The sequence below is a fragment of the Cornus florida genome, unplaced genomic scaffold (genome assembly GCF_030987335.1).
Source record: "Cornus florida cultivar Cherokee Brave unplaced genomic scaffold, ASM3098733v1 CherokeeBrave_3.0.0_Hap2_Chr04, whole genome shotgun sequence".
Lineage (NCBI taxonomy): Eukaryota > Viridiplantae > Streptophyta > Magnoliopsida > Cornales > Cornaceae > Cornus > Cornus florida.
In genome coordinates, this window is record NW_026775574.1 from 8,743,338 (window position 1) to 8,764,904 (window position 21,567).

Sequence of the window (21,567 nt, forward strand, 5' to 3'; positions counted from 1 at the left end):
TAAACTAACTTCTATTGAACACCGGCCAATCATACCTTGAGGGAGCGTGAGGATTCCAAACTTCTCGGATCCCACTTCAAAAGCCATTATGACATATCCGCGAGTTTCAAAAGAATATATAACACCCTCAATGCAACAAGATTTATCAAAAGCTTATGAGTACCTCCTCAACTTATCGGGGATGGAATCAATATTTCGCCGCGAGTTGGTGCCGAGTGTCAAAATGTGGTACTCCACTCGTGTTTTCACCTCATTTCCTCTTATACTAATAATCGGACATTTATTAAGGACTTTGTAGCTGTGGGAAGAAGGAAGGATCAAACCCTAAAATGTATTGCGGATAGCATTTGAATTCAGTTCACGGTGGTTCTGAACTATACTCTGTAGATCCAGAAGGTGGCCCAGACATCTTCCGCCTCCTAAGTCTCCCGCCAAGTTATGGCCGCCGCTCAGAGTATAAATTGCACGACACTATACAGTGCATGAATGGCCTAGTATGTGTCAGAGAATGCGTATGAGAGTGTTTATGGTGGGAGTGAATGAAAACTGGATCGTCAATGATGGAGCACAAGAGCTTGGAAACACACCTCAATCTCAGCAAAGTTTTCACTGGAAGTTGCTTCAATATCTCGGAGATAATATCTCGTTCCATCTTGTTAGCAAGTTTAGGGTTTTCTTCTGTGATTGCGAGAGTCTAGAAAATCCAATTTAAGGCTGGTTTGTTTTGATGTAAAATATATAGAATATAACTTATTCATTAATTTTTTGGTAAGTTTTACACGTTTCGGCCCAATGGATTCTACACTCAAAACATAAAATAAAAAATTAAATTTACTTATTATGTCGAATTAAACTGAGAATAAAAAACAACCGAGTGTTTGTAGAAATAAATAAATAAATAAATAATTTAGCAAGCATAGTTCCTTGTAAATGAAGGAGATGTTTGTAGGATAATAACTAGAAAACAATGCTCTCGAATGAACGAAATTGGTATTTTTTTTTCTATTTTTTCAAAAGGTATATTTTATATATATATAGATATATATTATATAAGAAATAATTCAAGTCCAATGCAGCTAGCAGGCAAGAGCCAAGAGAAGGGCCGAACAAGATTGGCCCAACAACTTAAGCCATATCTGGATAGACCTGAAGAATTCTCGTGACCTAGCTGCATAAGAATTCTATTTATGCAAACAATGTGAACCAAATTAATTCAACAACCATAAAATATTAAACACACATCTATTTAAAATACTTAAATAATTTAAAATTTTGAGATTTTGAATCACAATAATATTAAAAAAGGCCTAAAATTGTTAAACCAATTTGCAATGGACCCTAAGATATCTTGAATTTTAAACAATGTGAACTGTTACAATATGTTGCGTAAATTTCATGAAAGATTCAAAACTGAAAATAACAAAAACCGATATTTTTTTTACAAATAAGAAGTTAAACAGTCTTTCCTGTTACACTTAATATATTTTCAATCCAAATAAGATGAATTTCTCATTCCTATCCTCTTCAAGCATATATATATATATATATATATATATATATATTGCAGATTGCACCTGGATTAAAATAACATTATGAACATTATGCAGAAATACCACACAAGTGTTATCATCAACCGAACAACATTTCAATATATACCATACATTTATAGTGTGATGTATACTATATATTTCCAACTCCATACATATACATCATTTGGCATGCTTTTCTCACTAGTTTGCCGTCCAGCCATTTTGACGGCCAATGATGTCAAAGTTCCAAAATTGTGCCCTATTACGTCTTACAAAATATGGTCTCTCTCAAACACTCATCCATTAGTAACATTCTAAAATTCAAGTAATAAATTTTGAGAGAGTGACATCTCATGCTTAAAATGCATTTTAATCAATTACAAGAGTGATAGTAATTGGGAATGGATCCCATGCAATGGATCGAGCGTTATCTTCACGGTTAATGTTTACCCAAAAAAAATTGTAGCAGAGAGACCATAAAGTTGCTGCATTGTTCCTGATATGCTGGCTGGAAATTTCCGAGAAGACTGCTTAAATTTTGTGAAGGCGGCAATATATTAGCATTGCGCTAAACAATAATTAAGATCCTAAATCGAATTAATAAAAACAAAGTAAAGCTCAATAACATGCACATTAACTTGGAAGGAAGATATACCTTGATTACAACATTAGCACCTCTCAAGCTTCTTTCCTTGTTATCCTGACGTTTAACAAGTCAAGAGCATTAGAAACTATTTCTTTTTTACATTTTGAAAATAATTATGGGACAATTCTGATAGTTAACACTTAAAAACCACAGGATCAAATTATTTGTCTAGGAATTGACCACTCAAAACCGTTAACAATAATAATCCGCATGATAATTTCATATATTCACAGGCACACGTGTACACACACACACACACACACACACATATATATATTCACTCACATAATTTTTGTAAAAACCAAATTTGATCTTCAAATTAGACAATCAGCAACGCAAAGTAAAAATATATATTGCTCTTGTACAAACTTTCCTCATCTAGGATTCTTCCTAAAGGAAAGGAATTCTGAATTATATATGTGTGTGTGTGTGTGTGTGTGTGTGTGTGTGTTTAGAAATCTCACCTAAAACAATAGATTCCCAAGGCAGTTGTTATTTCGTGAATGACTGATGTTGCTAAGTGGAGATAGAGAGCCGCTAAGTCCAGTAGAAAAGAATTGCAGTCGCAAAAACATGACAAATAGCATCAAACATACATTTAGAATAAGAAAGAGCGTTCATGTCAGTAAAAAACAAAACTCTGAAAAATGAAGTTAAATTCTACAGATCACAAAAACACTAAGTGCTAACTTCCAAGGTAGTTGCATACCAATTGAAAAACTAAGACAAGTATTAAACACCTACAAGTTTATGTATTCAGCATCTTTCCCATTTCCTCAAGAAAATAAATGTTTTCATAAAAGAACCAAGTCAAAGAAAGTTACCACCAGGAACGTGGTTTAGGACAATTTTTTCAAGGAAAAAATAAATAAATAAATAAACAGCAATTTTCTAGAAACTTGAAATGGAAGTAATTATACCTGTATACACACAGTAAGCAAGGAGAACCCATCTCTCATCAACTATTGGAGTTCTGCCACAAAATAAAGATTTTAATGAATGACGAAAGTACCATGACTATCAAAATGGTAGTAATGATATGCCGAATGTATTATGTATTCTCTCAATTCTCTGTTGTAAGATGGAATACTTGTACAATTCAATAAGCTGTGCTAGATAGCTCGAATTACCACATACCCATCATTCAGTCTGGCAGTGAGAGCATTTGCAATTGCAAAAGGTAGATATAACAGAGACTGCAAAACGAAACATAAAAATTCGTAACAATTGCAGATGAAGTTTGTGTAAATCTAGTGATGTTATTAACCACTTGAAAAGTGACAAATGGAAAGAAAATAAGTTTCTTATTGTTACCAGACATGTTGAAAAGCGCATGGAAATTTCTTATTAATTCCATCTATCTGATAAATGTGGAAAAAGTTTTAAAAGCTAAAAAACTCCACCAAGATTTGATACAAGTGAAAGAAAAGAAGTGAATTTTGTTCAGTTCCCACTAGTAGGAACTTAAAACTACAAAATGTATGAATTCCCCCTAGAAGCAACTTTCAACTAGAAAATGTATACCTTTTTTCTTATAATTGTATACTTTCTCTAGAATTAGGATTAGTGCATTCCCTGGGTGATATTAGTCATATGTGCAAATTTCCTGCATTTGTGTAAAACTTAAAATCTACATGATATAAACACCAATGTAACATGGGCATTTCTTTTCTACATTATAAAACAAATGAGGCTATTAATGAGACGCTATTGCAAAACATGTGTGACAACACTAGCCATCATAATCATCATCATCATCATCATAATGAAAAGTTACCTATTTCTAATTTCTTGAAGTCTCTATTTTATTATTTCATCCCATGTTAGTTTTTGTCAGCCTTTGACCCTTATTAATGTGTTCTGGGGAAAAGATATAGTTATGGGACATTTCTATTTTGCAGATAAATCACCCTAACCAGATCAACCTGAACACTAAACTTCTAATGTGTTCTGGGAAAAAGATATTGTTACAAATGTACAAATTGATTTGAAAAAACCACTTATCAGATGTGGCCAAATCAGCAGTACTGGAAGGGCGATGCTGCTGGATTGAATCCTTAGTGACATATTTATAAAGAAGAAGTAGAAGAGCGTTCACTTCAGGAAGAGAAGTAGTTGATGTAGTTGCACCAGTGATGCTTCCACTTACTTTCTTCATCAAGTTAAAGGCACAGTGCTCTTTTCTTATTGTTATTCCATTTCTTTCATTCAGTGGTAACTTTATGGACTTACGAATCATTATGCTTATAAAGAGAAATATTGTCCTCGTCAAATAGTATGGGTTTTTATCAGATGTTCTATGTTTTTGCAAGGGGGCACTGACTAGTGCAGTGGTAAAATGCTCAGACGTCAGCCGCGGGTCAAAAGTAGTCCAAGGGTTAGGCCTGTATCCAGTTTGTACCTCCCAGAACCACTGAGTAACGGGGACCACATTGGGTAATACCCCTCCTCTTTTTATAATTGTGCAATGTTTTTCTATGTTTTTATCTTTTTGAACAATCAGACACCTCCTTTGAGTTTCAAACAGTACCAGCAATCCTCGTATGGTCCCAGAATTCAGTGAACTTCAATGAGTACTCTGTAAAAGTGTACTACTTCAAGCAGTTCAAAGGACTCCGACTTTCCTGATATAGAAATCATATAAGATTTTCCTTTTTCTTTTTCCTTTTCTTTTTGCTGGGAAGGGGTCAACCATAATGAAAAGAAGGAATATAAGTATCAACTGGCTGTTGAAAGTAATGAACTTGTTGGAAGATCAAACTCATAGGGAAGAAAAGCAAGTAATATGAACCTCAATACCACAAGGATGATAACTAAATATCCAAAAACATCATTGAAATTTCTTATTTTAGGGCCTGTTTGGCAACCATTTCTACTTTGTGTTTTTTGCTTTGGATAGCGAATCAAAAGCACAAAGCATGTTTGGTAACGTTAGCTGCGATTTGAATAGTTACGAAGCGCTTCCGAAAAAGAGGCCAAAACCAGAAGCACCAAATTGTTGCTTCCGCACTATAGCGATAAACAAAACCCAAAAAAATAATAATAATAATAAATAAATAAATAACTCTAAAATGACCTTTTTAAATAGCCATTTTATTTTTCGAACTTGCAACACTATTTTACCAAACGTGCTTTCATGTTTTTGCTTCCAAAAAACTTGCAACAAAATATACATCACCAAACATGCTTCCGAATAGTATTGAACACACTCTAAAGCAGAAACGTTGCTTCTGCTTCGGGTCAAAGCAAAAGCACAAAGCAACTGTGGTTCCCAAACAGGCACTTAATTTTTGTTGTAAAATTTCAATTTGCTTGATTTGATTCAGGTTGCAAGGGGCTGATATTTACAATATGACTACTACTTGACAGCTCTAGCGACACGACAAGACTGGCTGACACATCTGCCAAAGTAACGTGAACCCCAGGAGAGAAAAAAGAAAGAACGGAAGAAATCGAAATGAATAAAATAATCATGAACTTAAAACAAATTAAATAGTCCATATAGCTTCAGCCCAAGAAATCAACATACCATGCACATATTAGTTTTTAAGCCCTTGGGTTCATCACACAAGTGAGCTAAAATCATCCTTCCCTGCCAAAACAAGTTTTGCTTCAGTAACGATATCATAAAAGATTGACTACCTATAAGAACAAAGACCCATGAAAATTTTCAAATTTTACACTATAACAACCTCTATAACACAATTCGATTCACGTCGGGTTCAATCCCCTTACCCTCAATTTTACTTTAACTAAAAAAAAAAAAAAAAAACCCTCTATAACACAAGGGAAATGGGGAGAGAGGAGATAAACATAAAAGGAGGATAGGGAAGTTGATCCACTATCATACAAAAAAAAGGGGCGTTTAGGTTATATCGAGGAATTCCTCACTTCCACGAAGAAGAGAGAAGAATAATTAGGGTGATGGGATGCTTGAGGCTAATCTTCACAGGAGTATGCACACTAATGAGGAAGAGCGGATAAGTTGTGCTTAGGGTTCTGCTGGAATTAAAATATGTTAAGAGTTTCATGGTAATAATGATGGCACACTCAACTTATGGGCCAACCATCAATGCACTTCATATGTAACTGGAAGAACATACAAGTACTCCATCATAGTTGATTAAAGTACAGGAGGCATAACAAAAATAGTCATAAAAGATTTCCTCAAACATAAAAGTCACAAAACAATAAGAGAAATTTTTAAGTAAGTTGTGCATATTCAAGTGAACAAAGTTAATGCATTTTTGTCTTGTGAATGTCCAGGGTCCAAACTACCGTTGGACATGTCTATTGCAGCATGTCATATTGAAAGTGTGCCACAAGATAATCATTAACTGCGACAAGTGCCGTGAATATTGTGAGTAACTTGTCATACAAATTAGTGAACTGACTTGATTGATTCTACTCGTACATTTGTGCATGATTGCTAGTTATTCAACTATAATGGAATCAACAAGCTTTTATTTATCCAACTGTTCTTGTATTCCACTAAAGCCTTCAACTTATATGACCAATGCAAGATTTGTACAAAAGGTAAAAGTGCAGGCTGGATGTTTGGAAACAAAGGTTAAGTGTGAGAAGAGTTACTTGATGTAAATTAAGCCAAGACACCTAGTCCATGCCTTAAACCCCAAATTGATGAGACCAACTATTTGTAATGGACTCTATAGGATAGGTGGGTCTGCCCCAATACATCACTATATTGACATAATATAGTGTTATTTGCCATTCCACAATCCCACTCCAGTACTGCTTTATACGCCCATGTAGTATATGATTATTTTGGGTCGGCTACATGAATCCCATGTTTCCATTCCACTCTATTTAAGGCCAAGGCCTCAGTCAATCCACATACTATCATATCTTTCTTCACTAACTCTACCATGTTAACTTTGGTCCACCTCTTGCCCTAATATTATTTTCAATGTGGACTATGTCATTTTTTCAAATCAGTGCATTTAAAGGTCTTCTTTGCACATGTCCAAACCTTCTTAACCTATTTTCTCTCATTATATCTCCAATTGGCACTACTCCAACCATCTCCGGAATGTGATCATTTCTAATTCTATCCTTTCTAGTCTTACCACACATCCATCTCAACAATCGCAGTTCTGTCACACTTACTGTATGCAAATGTTGTTTCTTAGCTGCCCAACATTCAGTACCATAAAGTATGGCTGGCCTAATAGCTGTTCTATAGAACTCCCCTTTCAATTCTAAGGGAATACACCTATCACACAATATACTAGATGCACTCAACCATTTAACCCATCCTGCCTTGATTCTATGATTAACATCATCTCCAATTTCTCCCTCATTATAAAAAATGATTAAGGAACAAAACTACTCCTAACATTTTTTTTTTTTTGGATAGGAAAAAAAAAATTGGAAGTTTTGTGGCATCATCTAAAACACTTGAAAACATAACCATTTAAGAAAGCTTGGGGCCTCTGGAGCACCTGAAGCTTTAGACTTATGATTTAGCCATGAAATTTGTCTTCACCCCAAACATGCACCACCAAACTTTTGCAGGTGAAATTGCAGCTCATTAAGGATCTATAGAAAATATATCATCCCACAAGGTGACAGTTGTGCCCATGTCGCCCATGTATAGGTGGACAAATAACCATGTGGCGACACCATAATCAAGTCAAACACAAAAACTCTAGATTCCTCCGCCCTAAATCAGATAATATACATAACCTGGGTAGCTTACCCTAAAGGAAGCCAAAGCCAAATAATGTTTTCACAGGTCCATAGGAACATTGAGTGACTACTCATGTAACCTGCTCTATGAGAGTCAAATTTTAATTTCCAAAAATAGATTAAAGTAATACAAATTAAAAAGTTTAGACTTAGACAAAAGTCTCAAATTCAGCATATTGGGTCACTACAGATATCTTACCACAAGGAACCCAAATGCAAGTCCAGTTCCCACTATAACCAAATGTGGATAGTTCACCATTATATCGTTTGGAGACAAATAATCCCTGCACAAGAGAGAAGTCATAGTATGATAACAGATGCGATTCTCAAAAGATAAGAAAATGGAAAGCAGACAACAGAAATAGTTACATACCACACCAGGACTCCTCCCACGAGCACAACAAAAGGGTAAAGCTATAAGAGACAATAACAAGACCGATTAAGAAAGGCTAGAAAAAGAGAGTATTTTAATAGGAAAAAGAATTACCATTGCCAATGCCAGTAACATGCTTCCTTTCCTTGCCTGAACGACCTTATAAACATTGTACACACTGCACAAGAGAGTATAACACCATGCAAAATAACGTCAAGCTATATGTTACAGAAAAACAATAGGTCTTCATGAATGTGTGTTGTGGTATGATCAAACAATCTTCCACAAAGACCAAAAATAATCGTCCTAATACAAAGTCATTATGGTGTGTAAGATTATTGTTGGTCACCGCAAGGTCTGCAATCATTTCTAGCCTGTCATCCTAAATATTCAGGCAAAGTTGCGATTTAGACATGTATTCATGTCCATGTACCCAAAAACATTAGCAACAAAGTTCGTGGGGACCATAATGACAAAATGAAGGTAATATGATTCTACTATAAGCCAACAATGGGTGCACAGCAAGTAAGATCCTGTTCTTCAACTTAAGGCTAATAATAACATAATCTATAACCTATTAAAATGTTACCATATAAAATATTACTCAATCTATTAGAGAATATAGGCATGGACAAGGGCACGATGAATGGATAAAGTGTCAATCTAAACCACTTCGTGTACAAAGAAATGATATAAATTTCACCATAAAAAATAAGTAGTACTTACTTGAATGAAACTGTTGGTATAACAGCAAAAGCTATCATTAAAACCAACACAGCTCCGGATGTCGGGATTTCTGGGGACAAAAAAAAGGAAGAAGAAGCACTACATTACACAAAACTAACCAATGAACTTTAACTAAGACAGTACAAAGATGCAAGGTTGAAAGACATACGTAATCGAGGAATTTGAATAATGAATTCATAGAGATATTCAACCGAGATCGCAATGGTGTCACAGATAAAATCTCAAGAGATAGCTTTTCTCAAGACCTACCAATAGAAAAGAGACAAAAGATACCCCGGTCCAACGCTTTTTTACTGACAAAAGTAGTAAAACTTCGAAAGTGAAGTTCTGGTAACTTAGCGATAGCTGGTTTAAAACACCAAAAATCCCAAAAGGTAGTAAAATAACATCTAATATGGTGGATATATGCAACAGGAAACAAATACTTGGTTATGCCAGCACAACCAGCTGAAGACGTAAGCACTTAAAATCCTAAATGCAGTCAGTCAAATTTCACATTCATAAGGTAGCAATACCGTGTTCATTCAATCATACATTTTATTCCAAGATAGAAGAAAAAAACAGACCATATTACTAGTATCCTTTAGGTCACTTCGCACAGTAATTGTATTAATTACCTTCCATGGGAACATATAATTATCTCAATGACAACAATAGAACTCGCATAGAAGTATAAAACACTGTTGATTCCAATGTTTCGCAAGAGTTTCAGAAGTAAAGTGAGTAGAATGAAACAAATTATATGGGTAGTATACATACGTGCAAACCTAACAGGTAAAATCTCCTGCCAACAAGACCACAAGACAATTATCCAGTGTGGTCCCCATTGATAGAGGGCACTGGAAAGGGCATACCCTATAAGCTTTATTTGCACAAAGTGACCGCCTTCAAAATTGCACTCTAAGTCTCAAAATTGACAGCCTGAGCTTCTATAAATAACTATGGAATTTTACTTTGGCTGGGTCCATCATGTGTGATAGAACATATGCATCAAAATAATTTATCCAGATTCGCAACAAGAACAATCACTTTATAGATATCCTTTTTCTACCTATGACACATTACCATTTAAAAACGGAACCCAACTTAAGAAGGGAAGTGATTTTCCAAATGGTTGAGCCCACCATTGAGCACCTGAAGAAGAAATGTACACGAATTAATATTTTTGTGAAATATAGCAGAAAAAGGAGGGGATAAAATGAGAAGCAGTAAGAGACGTGAACTTTATCCATCCTATATATGTACACAATTAATGTGTAACAGACATACCAACTATAGCTGTAAGGAAATGGGCTACATATATCAACATGAGACCCTCAGTAGGTCCGTTGAAGGCCGGAAGAATAAGGGTATTGGTGAAATAGCTGCACAAGGAAGCACTATCAATAAATTCTCCACCACAATTACCAATTCTAAGTATTATATATCAATGAGATTACAGTAGAACACAAAAGAAATTTTAACTACAAATCCCCCCAATATGATTTCATAAGGAAAATTTTGTAGAGAATAAAAGAAATGATCCTACAAGAAAAATAGAATCCACAACATCATTGTCAGAAAGAAAAATGTTATCATCACATTCTAGATATCTCCCTATTCAAGAATTTAAATGTAGCTTTTCAGTAGTTCTTTGCATGTCTGAACAATCTAGTAAGGATTGGTGAATTAGCACCCACAAAACCCAATGCACACAAACACTTGACCTTGTTCATATTGCAAACATGTTCCTCCTACCATAACCATTTTCTCCATGTATAAAGGAACCATGTGAGAACCAACAATTAGGCAAGTTTCTTTGGAGTTCCTTCAGACACGAAGATGTCATCAAACACCATATTAGGCCTCAAACAAAGTGGAAATATCACAATAACTGATGCAGCTCTTTATCCCCACCACCTCCCCAATAATTGTGTTAATCATAGTGCTAAAAAACTTTAAATTTTATGAACCAGTAAGATTCAGGCCACTTACTGTTCCCATGTTGCAAAATAAAATGGAACAGCTGAAATCACCCAGAACCAGAAAGTATTTCTTCCACACATAGCAGTGCTCCCAAAGGCCAAAGTCTCAAACTGATAAACATCATGAACAAAATAGATAACGAAATATACTTGCCATGGTTATAATACAGAACTAAACCATACAAGTACATACCGTGCATGCAAGTGCATCACATCCTGCAATATTTGTGAATGGTAAGAAATATATTTAATTAGTGTTGAACACTGATAAGAAAGAAAGGCAAACTACACAAGAAAGAAAAATTACCATGATCAAAAAGTTCCCCCAGTGGACTAGAAGAATTTGTCCGTCTTGCTTGTTTCCCATCAACAGCATCAAAAGTCTGACATGGATTTGACGGTCAAATTAAGGATTACAGAAAAGAAAATATTCCGACTCTAAACACCAACTAATTACAGGAAGTTCACAACACAATAGGCAGCAAAAAGAGTGAGATTATATAATTTCTAATCGGAAAATAATCTCTCTTCAAGAAGGTAAAATGAGATATACGATTATGCGTGCGACGGTTTTCCATAGATCGTGATCGCACAATTTTAGAAATTCTAAATCTCTAACAGTTTCCCCCACCATAGTTTAGCACTTGAGCAACAGCATGTTAGAACCAAGCAACTAATATTTCACTATTTCAAGCCATGGAATTTTAATCCGCAAATAAATAAGCCTTATTACAACTAGAAAATGATAATATATTATGTAAAGAGAACTCCTATATCACTTTTTCTTCTTCTTTTTTAGTAAGTACACAAACATAGCTGCATCTTCTATTGACTTTCAATCAAGGGATAGTGCGGAAGTGACCAGAGGAAGTTGCACCTCTGAAACGGAATGTGTCGTAAATGCCCCGCACCCCCTCCTCTGGAAGTAGCAAGGGACACCAATTAATGTAACTAAAATACCTCCCGCACCACTACTTCGGGTTTCAAATTTCCAGATCTGCCTCCAAGTTAAAATGGTATACAACCATATCCATAATAAACATATGGGCAGGGATTGGAACAAGGAAAACCCCTCCATTGAGATCGATACAAAGCAGTATGGAAAGGTTAGGCCTAAGAAAGTGCATGAGAATAGGCAGGACCATAAAGGGCATTTAATAGGACTTCTATATTTGAGCCAAAAATTCATGAATCGCAGATCAAGTTGCTCTATACCTGAGTAGGGCCTCTAGATGTGCATGTTACATATCCTCACTAAACATGTGAGGTTTGAGATGCAAAGAGGTCATAGAAGATCCAGCTCTCCATATTCGTTGCTGTTCCAACGTGTGACAAACAATTATAAAAAGTTAACAAATGACATTGTTTCTCAAGCCGACGTCTATACTAGATGTTATATGTCCAATAACTGAAATCACTTGTCCCAAATCGTGATTCAATTAAAACTAAGTCTCATATTTAAGTACCATTCCCTAAGCATCAGATTATATGGCTTCAATTGAGTACAAATCAAACCTTCAGAAGTATTTATAGGATATTCAGGAAAGGACCAGACCAAAACCTAATGTTGCATGGTAATTAAAACACTAGTCATAATAAGTCCAATACCTAAAATCCAGTCAAATTGCTATCCCTGTTTATGAGCACCCAAATAAATTCCTAATGATAGTTGACACCAAGTTTTATATAATTAAAGTTTCACGCATCCAGATTTGTAACTAAAGAGCCACTGTTCACTGATTCATCAAATACGAAAAACAACAGAGGCAAACCAGCTATAGAACTATCAAATTAAAACAATGCATGATAAGATGAAAGATCAAGACTGAGGAAGCCCACTTTGCCACATGGGGACTTGAACCCCATAAAAATTAGTGCATGAAGAGATTTATGATGTCAAGACAAGAAAACATGCAAGCCAATTATTAATGCACCAAATGCAACAAGAGAAGAGAAGGAAAGAAGCATGTGATAATACTGCTTGCCAGAGATGTAAGCAAACCTGGTATAAGAAAAGAAGTAATCCATGAGCAAAATGAACCCATCTTGGTGGAGGAGAATCCAAGCGAGGTGAATATATCTGAAACACATCTGTGTAAGAAACTCAAGGAAGAAACCCTAAACACAGAAATCTCATTTGGCTTAGAGACATTTCTCTGTACTATGCTAAATTTAATACATGTCAAAGAAACTCTTCCCATGCTTTTAACATTCTAAAATAAATTAATAAATATTAATGTTGAAGTATTATTAACCCAAAAAAAAAACACAACAGCAGCTTGTATTATTTTATTTGAGTATATGCTTTTCAAATAATAGGTCAATAAAAGAAGATCATAAATATGATGAAGGGAAGTTAATGGCTTTCCAAAAACACATTAAATATCTTTATCCTACCTTTATAGACATAGATCTGCTCCTGGCTTGTTGGACTGGGCCTTGGAATTTGGGGGAGTAAGCAAGGGTTCAACACTCAGTGACAGCAAATCATATTATCTTGAGTAAGCAAGTTGTTCACAGCTGGCTTGTTCAGGAGACAAACTGGCCGGTTCGCTATACCGGAGAGTATAGGTATCAGGGACCTCAAATCCCGTTGTGAACCGGCCGGTTCCTAAAATGCCTCAAGAGTGTTCCAATAGGCTCATACAAAAGCCAACATGACCATAGAAGTTGGGTCAGGAGGAGAAACCACTCAACCACCTCTCTATTTTCCAATTTCTTCTTATCTTTTTTCCCCTAAAAAAAGTATTATTGTTCTCAAGGAAGGCCTCATGAATATCCACAGCAAAAATTTTAAATTTTGAAAAAGGTGGTACTGGAGTTACTCCAGATGAAGAGTCAACCATCTCAGTGGCTTTAGCAATACAGGTGGCCAAAATTAACTCCTTGATTTCATTAGAATTGGTGTGGTCACACAGAAAAGATCCCATTTTCATTTTCACAGATCCCATTACCCACTCTAGGATCTCCTCCCCCTGTAGGGGAATAACTTAAATCTTGTCTTTATGTGGACCATTACCCACAAATCAACCTTCAGAAAATGAAATATTGATGGCATTACCAATTCTCTACTTAGCACCTAATTTGATGAATAGAGTAATATCCATGAAATTTCTTCAAAACACATGAGAGACTATTTTTTTTCAGGAGATCTGAGGTTTGGTAGTACAGACTAGTACTTGCTTCTAAGTACCTTATTCCAAGTATTGTCATCGTCTTTAACAAGGTTTGGCCCATTATAGGGCAATATTGTAATTCTCTGGGATATTATTGATAGGAAAAAACTAGAAAATAAAACAAGATGAGGGAAACAAAAGAACAAGTATGAAAAGCAGGACAGAGATGCCATTAAAAAAAACCACATTAAAAAGAACTTAATATTTAGTGTATTAAAGAACACAACATAAAGAAGCCCTCACGCACATAGCCAAGCAGTGCAGATGTGACCAAGAACATGAACCCTGTAAGTGTAATCTGGAAGAGTAAAACAAAAATACAACCGACTATTAAACAAGCACAAGAAAATCATCTTGAATAGATAATTACATGTCAAGACGATATAGTATAGTAACAATGATTAGTTTACCATATTGGGCCTGGAAAAACGTTCAGTACATGCAAACACAAAAGAAAGAAGCTGTTAGTGATTTCTGCTGAAAAATTAAAATGCTTCCTCCTATACATCTCATAACAAAAACATAAGCAAGAAATAGTGATCAGACTGAAACGAACTACCAATGATGTAGGTTTTTTTTTCCCCCCTTACTTTCTATAAGACTGTAAGTCTACTCATCTAAAAAGATCCAATTAATGGTATCCCTTCCTTCGATCAGATAGAGATGCAAAAGTAAGATGTAGAAACTAACTTCAGGGAAAGCCACAATCAGGATGATAATATTACTATACAAGCTAAAAAACTTGAACATGTTTAAATGTGTCTGTGTTATTCACACATGCAGAGTGTATTTAAAATGAGATATGAACAATGACTAGATGCAAATATTTGTCAGGTAATCTAATCAAACCCAGATACTAGAAAATTATTAGTAAATAACTATAGTAATGATGCTCAGGTCCAAAGGAAATAGTACGCAAAAGCAACATTTGGAAGTTTCTTAAGGCAACTGAAAGTAAAAGAGGAAAACTTCTTGAAATTTATATTCCCATCCAAAATCTGAACAGGCCAATGCTACCAAAACCATGCCTAAGCAAACAAATTTTGCTTACTTATAAAGTTTGTTTCAAAAGCTTCCCAGAATTTGCATGATGTAGCTTTAAAGATTATTAATCACACCCATGATGAGCCCTTCAAAAAAACTCTCAGTCTGGTTTCCATTAAGAGTTTTAGCAGGCAGGAGAAGTTTTCTGATTATGAAACTTTATCCCAGGTGATCTGTATATTTTGTAGAACTCCTATTAAAATTGCTAATATTCTGCAGGTATTTGGATTTCTTTGTTGAAGAAAAGAAAAATCTCTTGTACTTAAAGATATTGGACAAAAATAATTTGAGTGTTGCAAGGGCAAATCAATAAGAAGAATGTGGGAGGAGAGGAATAAATTAACCTATTAATGAATACTAGTATGAATAAATGTTTTTGTTCAACTAAAATATGAAGACTTCTTTGTCAGAAAAAAGGGTCCAGTTCCAACTTTCAATTCTAATTGTAAGTGCTCGGACTGAGCGTGAGATCACGTTGCAAGTCTAAAAAAACAGCCATTTCCAGTCTGACTCCCAGAATCCCACACGTGAGAGATGGACATTGAGTAATGACCTATAGTTTGATATAGATATCTAGAGTTTCATCCCCTTGTTTTTACATTGCTGTACCATAGAACACGAACCATTTAAGTGGCTATAGTTAAATTCCAAGTTCCCTTTTTTATTTGTACAACTCATTAGCTATGAAAAAAGCATAATGGAGAAGTATACATTTCCAGCACCATGTTAGTCTATTATACTAGCACCCAACTAAGAAGGGCAGCCCACGAGACTCCTGTCACTGCTAGGTATGGGGAGGATCAAATACAGGCATCTTTACCTACGTATGCAGGAACATTATTTCCGGTTCAAACCCGCTACCTCCAGTCTCAACGGAGCAACATTTCCATTGCACCAAGGCTCACCCTCTATACTAACAACCAATTAAACCCAACACATATACACATACTAAATCAAAAATAAATTCTACAAAAGAACATTTTGCAGTAACCGATCAATACATTTTTCTATAGTATTCACTATAATATTTACCCAAAAAAAATGAGCTCTAAAATAGTTGTATACTTACGGCATCCAAAGTGGGAAAAGATTAACACAGCGTCTCCAAAAGGGCTGCAACACATATTTTGCGAGATATGAGTTATCCACTCCACTGTACTTGTATCTATGCAGTGCAGCAACTCCATGAGCCCCTATATATCCCATTGTGTATATATAATATAACTCTGTATAACCTGCCCAAATTATAGGAAAAAAAAAAAAAAAAGACTGAGCAATATAAATTGATTCAAGCGCACTCTATAAAAACAGAACAACAATAATCCACCAAAGATGTCAATAGACCACACAACAAATCAATTTAAATATACACATATGTGTGTATATCTTCACGAATTAAACACTCACAACAGCAAAAAATGAACAAATTGTGAATAACCATGCATGGAGTGCGTATAAATTACCGAAATAAATTATAAATTAACAAAAAATACAACTGTGAGTAAGATATGTATATGAAAACTTTACCTCCTTGAAGTGCAGAGATCGAGCAAAGTTAAGAGAAAGATCGGAGATTTGGACTATACAAGAACACATACATATATGTGTACTGTGTATACGAAGAGGCTGAGAAATTGAGGAAAGTGTGGCGAAATTTGCAAATAGAAAAATGGAAAATAAGAATTAAGAAATACTAGAAGATCTTGATTAAATACAAACCGCGTCGGACCACATAAAGGTCAAGTTAAGCATGACCAAGACCATGACCGTCGTATAATATATATATATATATATATTATTATACCACACACATAGTGTAATACTTTCCTGAATCGTGCATTGGATACTCGAATTTTGGGTATGACTACATCACATTTTGCGGAAAGTTTAATAATTTTTATGTACATAATTTAAGGGACATTTTGTTTGTTTTGATGTAAATGAAATTTTTTTTTTATGTAAAATATTTTTTTTATTCTTAATTTTTGGTAAAGGTCCAAAAAAAAAAATTAGAACAAAAGGACAAGTTAATTTTGATAAAATATATTACTCAATAAATATTTTTCTTAAATTTTGGACAACCAAACACTAAATAAATAAAATATATATATTTTAAAAAAATATTTTATATTCAAACAAATTAGTGTCTAAATCTAAGGCACACAATCTTTCTCAACAGGTGTCACTGTCACGCTTCGAGTGCCCTGTCGCTCTCACACTCCGCACATACCTCTCGCTCAAATTCTTAGTGCTTATGACTTTTTTCTACCGGTCAGTCTCTCCCGCTCTCGCTCCCGCTCCCGCTCCCATTCCTGCTCTTGCTTTATGTGACTTAGGTCTAAATTAGGAGAAATTATTTCTAATTGGTCACTAATTAACACATAAATAAATAAAAATTAAATAAAATTGATATATTTACTAACATAATAATTAGTGATTGGCCCAAAATCATATCATAATTTTTCCCGAATTATATGATGTCAAAACTCAGATACCACTATTCTAGACAAAATAATAATGATTTATGTATATAGTTTGAATACATTTCGGGAAAAATAAATAAGTAAAGTGTACATGATTTTAGTTGGATGATGAGATTGTACATTTGAATTTCATCATTAAAAAAAAAAACACAACAAAATTTTTAATAAAATTCATATATTTCCAAAGAATAGCATACCATTTTCATTCTATATTTGTACGGGACGTCTCAAAGGAATTTTCTTTATAATTGCTTGATGCATATGAGATATGGGATTGTTCTAGTGACTTATATGATGATATGAGAGATTTGATATTGTCATTATTGACAAAATAAATTAAGAAATAATCAACAGATCAGTGACTTAGTGATATCAAACACTTATTTTTTAAAGAGAGGTCAGAGTTCAAACCTCAACGAAGGCATGTATGTGTATGTGAGTACCAACTAAAAAATAAAAATAAAAAAACTTGAAAGCAAATATATATACACACACATGTATATTCATCTAGGATTGGGAGCTCTATTTGTTTGGTAGGGAGTTATGAGTGCTCAAAATCCATTTTTTATGATATTAAATAATCTTTTGTACAAATAATAATCAAACTTCTGTTTAGAAATTGTAATTCAAACTCAACTCTTAAGGAGTTAAATGATACAAATTCAAAAGGACAAATACTAGATCGGTGTAGATTCAAATTTGCGTATCTTTACAGTTATTATAAGCTTTTTATTAGTTGATTTTATTTTAATAATAGAAGAATTAATTTATTGAGATTTTTATTTTTATTTTCTCTAAACAAAATGGGCAAACAAAAAATCTTTTCAGCATTGATTTGGGCGAGTCCTTTTCAACATTATTGGCTCCCATATATGTCGGTACATTTGATATTCAATTGGTTGTTGATGAAGGTGCCAATAATTTCAACGGTGGTCCCATTTTTGCACCCACTGCCCTGAGATGTGAGACACTATACCGATCAACCGGAACCAAGCTTGAAAATTAATTAATCTCTCATTTCATAAGAAGTGTCATATTTAAAGAATTCAAACTCACGTATAATTATAAAATAAAAAAAATTATAAACATTCTAATATAAGAAAGAAAATTGGTATATTAACCAATATATCATCTGTAACACAAGTAAATGAATATGAGAAAATAAAAAATAAAAATTCAAGGGTTGCAGTTTAGTGGTATGTGACTTGCCTTTCAACGTGGAATGCTTAGTCGAGATAAAATAAGTGTGCCAATGAATTTTTAAAACAATTAATTGATTGAATCTCACCCTTGTCTGATTGAGAGGTGAGAATCTATATTTATATATGTTTTTAAATTTGAAAATAAAAAAGATAAAATATTTGTGAAAGTTCAAATTTAAAACTTAAAATCCTATTCGTAATCCTCATTCTTATCACACCCCCACAATCCAGACGGGATAAGATGCACCGTGAGCTTGTCTCGTAAGAAGCGGGATATTAGAATGATGAAAGCTCTTTTAAGTGTTACAAAATTGTTATCAATAAAAAAAACATGGTATGCGTTTGGTGTTGCATTTTATAAAGTACTTTTTATACTTTAAACACGTTTAAATTTATTTGGTAACAATGTTATTTAAAGCACATTTATTTCTAATTTACTATATTAGACATACACGGTGATACCCTGATTTTCAAGCCGTGGGTTGATCAAGTCCAAGCCCAAAAACCAGGGAATATCGAAACAATTAATATTTTAAATCAAACACATAATACAAAAAGAATAATTAATAAAGAAATAATGGAAAACTAATAAATAAATAAATCATCTCCATTAAATAAAATCCATTAATTCTCAAAAATGGATAAAAATCTCCATGGAATATATCGCCATAAAAAATACAATTCGGAAATCCTCAAACATGAACCCCTAATAAAATCCTATAATTGAAAATAATAAATGTCTGTAAATTGAAATAACTAATCAGAAGATAGAATCCTACGTTGATGACACAGGAAAAGTGATGATGTCAAGTCTCTAATCTGCATGAACAACTACTAATCTTGCTACTAACGAGGACCCGAAAACTATAACAATGGTGGGTCAAAACCCACAACAAGTCCTTTCTACGACAACCCAAATAAAGATCGAAGAAACTATAAATCTATACCTAACTCATGCAATAGCTACATAGTCGATAAGTATATAAATATACACACTAAAGACTCTTACTGAATTAAGGCAGATTTAACCGTGTAGTGGGTATCTCATGCAAATCGCACACAAAGGTGGTCACGAGTCCTCTTTCTACCAGGGCACACACATCCTTAATCCAGCTACCCATCTCAATTAGCAATATATGTCTACATCCTAACCACTAATCCCAAGACATCAACCTTGTATCATGGTACACATAATATCATTATAGATATAATTAACCATATCTTGATAATGGTTAATAGATAACAACTACACCCATATCCAGACAATAGGTTGGAAGTAATAAAAAAATATATAATAGTCATATCCCAACAATGGCATGTCATCCATATCCTGACAATGACCTAACATGGAATGAGTCTAAACTTATTAGCCAGCTCATCCACATAATACAAAATAAAGCCATATACTGACAATGGCATACATAGAACCACATCCTGAAAATAGTCCACAAATAATCCATCATATATATATATATATATATATGATGGATTATTTGTGGACTATTTTCAGGATGTGGTTCTATGTATGCCATTGTCAGTATATATATTATGTCTAAGATTATAAAATACAGATATGCAATTGATTAAAATCATATCATATCCTAACAACAAATAACATATAATTTTATGTCATTAAACCATGCCCTCTATTAGGCTGACTCATGAACCCTGTGATACCCCTCGGATCCGAGACACGGGTTGATCAGGCCCAGGCCCAAACCCGAGGGATATCAAACAATTAAGGTATTTTAAATCGAACACAGAATACAAAGTGAAATACGAAATAATTTAATAAGCTGAAAGAAACTAAAAAGAAATCCTTGAATCATAATTAATCAAATCTGATAATCCAAAGCTCCATAAGTTTACAACTCGGGAATCCATCCATTGGACCCCTTATTAAAATTCTCAAACCAAAACTGAAATAATAGAAATAAAATCCAAAACTATCATGGAGAAGATTCCTACATAATCGGAGGAATGAATATCTGTATCTGCTCTGCACGTCCAAGCTCTAACCCTGGAACTAACGAACACTTGAAACATAAAGGAGTGTGTCAGGCCCACATGCAAGTCCTGATCTACTACAATCCAACAGTAATCCGATACGCAGATACATCCTAGGAAGACTCAACAATAGCTAGAGTAGTCCATATATGTATATAGTACACACTATAGGACGCTCACTAGTCCAGTAGGTTTGTCTTAGCCTGAATAGAAGACAACATGCAAATACGCACCCTAAGGTGGGTATGAGTACCTAGACATACCAGGGAACAACACCTATGTCCAGTTATCCATCCTAGGCAATATACACGCCCTAACCATGGTTATGAGACTCAAGCTCATACCACGGCACCATATAATATATATATAAAGTCCGTACTCCTCCTAATACAAAATACCATCCATCTGTGTAGTGGTCTAATGTATGTATAACAAATCCATCCTGAAACCATAGTAGGTCATTCAATTCTCAATTGATATGACACAAATAGGTGATGGACTTAACCTTTATGATTAATTCATACCTTAATCCAAATTTAGGTAGGGCTTAGTGTCTAAACTAATCCGTACCTAGTAAGACACCGTCCCATATCGGTGCATACCATCTTCCGGTTTACGTAGTTAATAATACAGTATAATTATTTATTAACCACATCCCAGAATAAGCATAAATATAGTTTAACACGT

The 21,567-nt window shown here is 34.3% G+C and overlaps 1 protein-coding gene across 4 annotated transcripts; it reads right to left on the minus strand.

Moving 5' to 3' along the window:
- Positions 1-1,579: 1,579 nt before the first annotated feature.
- On the minus strand, positions 1,580-16,958 carry LOC132302692 (choline/ethanolaminephosphotransferase 1). 4 transcript variants are annotated; one of them, XM_059799610.1, is made up of 20 exons: positions 16,716-16,958; positions 16,258-16,423; positions 14,555-14,564; positions 14,392-14,442; positions 12,971-13,048; positions 11,276-11,351; positions 11,162-11,184; positions 10,979-11,079; positions 10,274-10,368; positions 10,070-10,138; positions 8,984-9,053; positions 8,372-8,435; positions 8,258-8,298; positions 8,084-8,168; positions 5,705-5,767; positions 3,313-3,371; positions 3,096-3,148; positions 2,640-2,712; positions 2,185-2,229; positions 1,580-2,056 (listed from the first exon to the last, which is right to left on the minus strand). In XM_059799610.1, the coding sequence occupies exons 2-19, from the start codon at positions 16,392-16,394 to the stop codon at positions 2,208-2,210; spliced, it is 1,170 nt and encodes a 389-aa protein (XP_059655593.1). In that variant the 5' UTR covers positions 16,395-16,423; positions 16,716-16,958; the 3' UTR covers positions 1,580-2,056; positions 2,185-2,207. The 4 variants fall into 4 exon arrangements, with proteins under 4 accessions (XP_059655593.1, XP_059655590.1, XP_059655589.1 ...); XM_059799607.1 differs by lacking the exons at positions 16,258-16,423; positions 16,716-16,958 and having other exon boundaries at positions 1,580-2,037; positions 14,555-14,573; XM_059799606.1 differs by lacking the exons at positions 16,258-16,423; positions 16,716-16,958 and having other exon boundaries at positions 14,555-14,573.
- Positions 16,959-21,567: the final 4,609 nt, after the last annotated feature.

What these genes read in the sequence shown, in the direction of transcription:
- LOC132302692 (XM_059799610.1), bottom strand. Translation starts at nt 16,394, where the DNA reads ATGGGATATATAGGGGCTCATGGAGTTGCTGCACTGCATAGATACAAG. An exon ending in CATCTGCACTGCTTGGCTAT is followed by an intron (nt 13,049 to 14,391) that starts GTGCGTGAGGGC and finishes GATGTGTTTCAG; the next exon opens with ATATATTCACCTCGCTTGGA. An exon ending in GTGATGCACTTGCATGCACG is followed by an intron (nt 11,080 to 11,161) that starts GTATGTACTTGT and finishes GATGTTTATCAG; the next exon opens with TTTGAGACTTTGGCCTTTGG.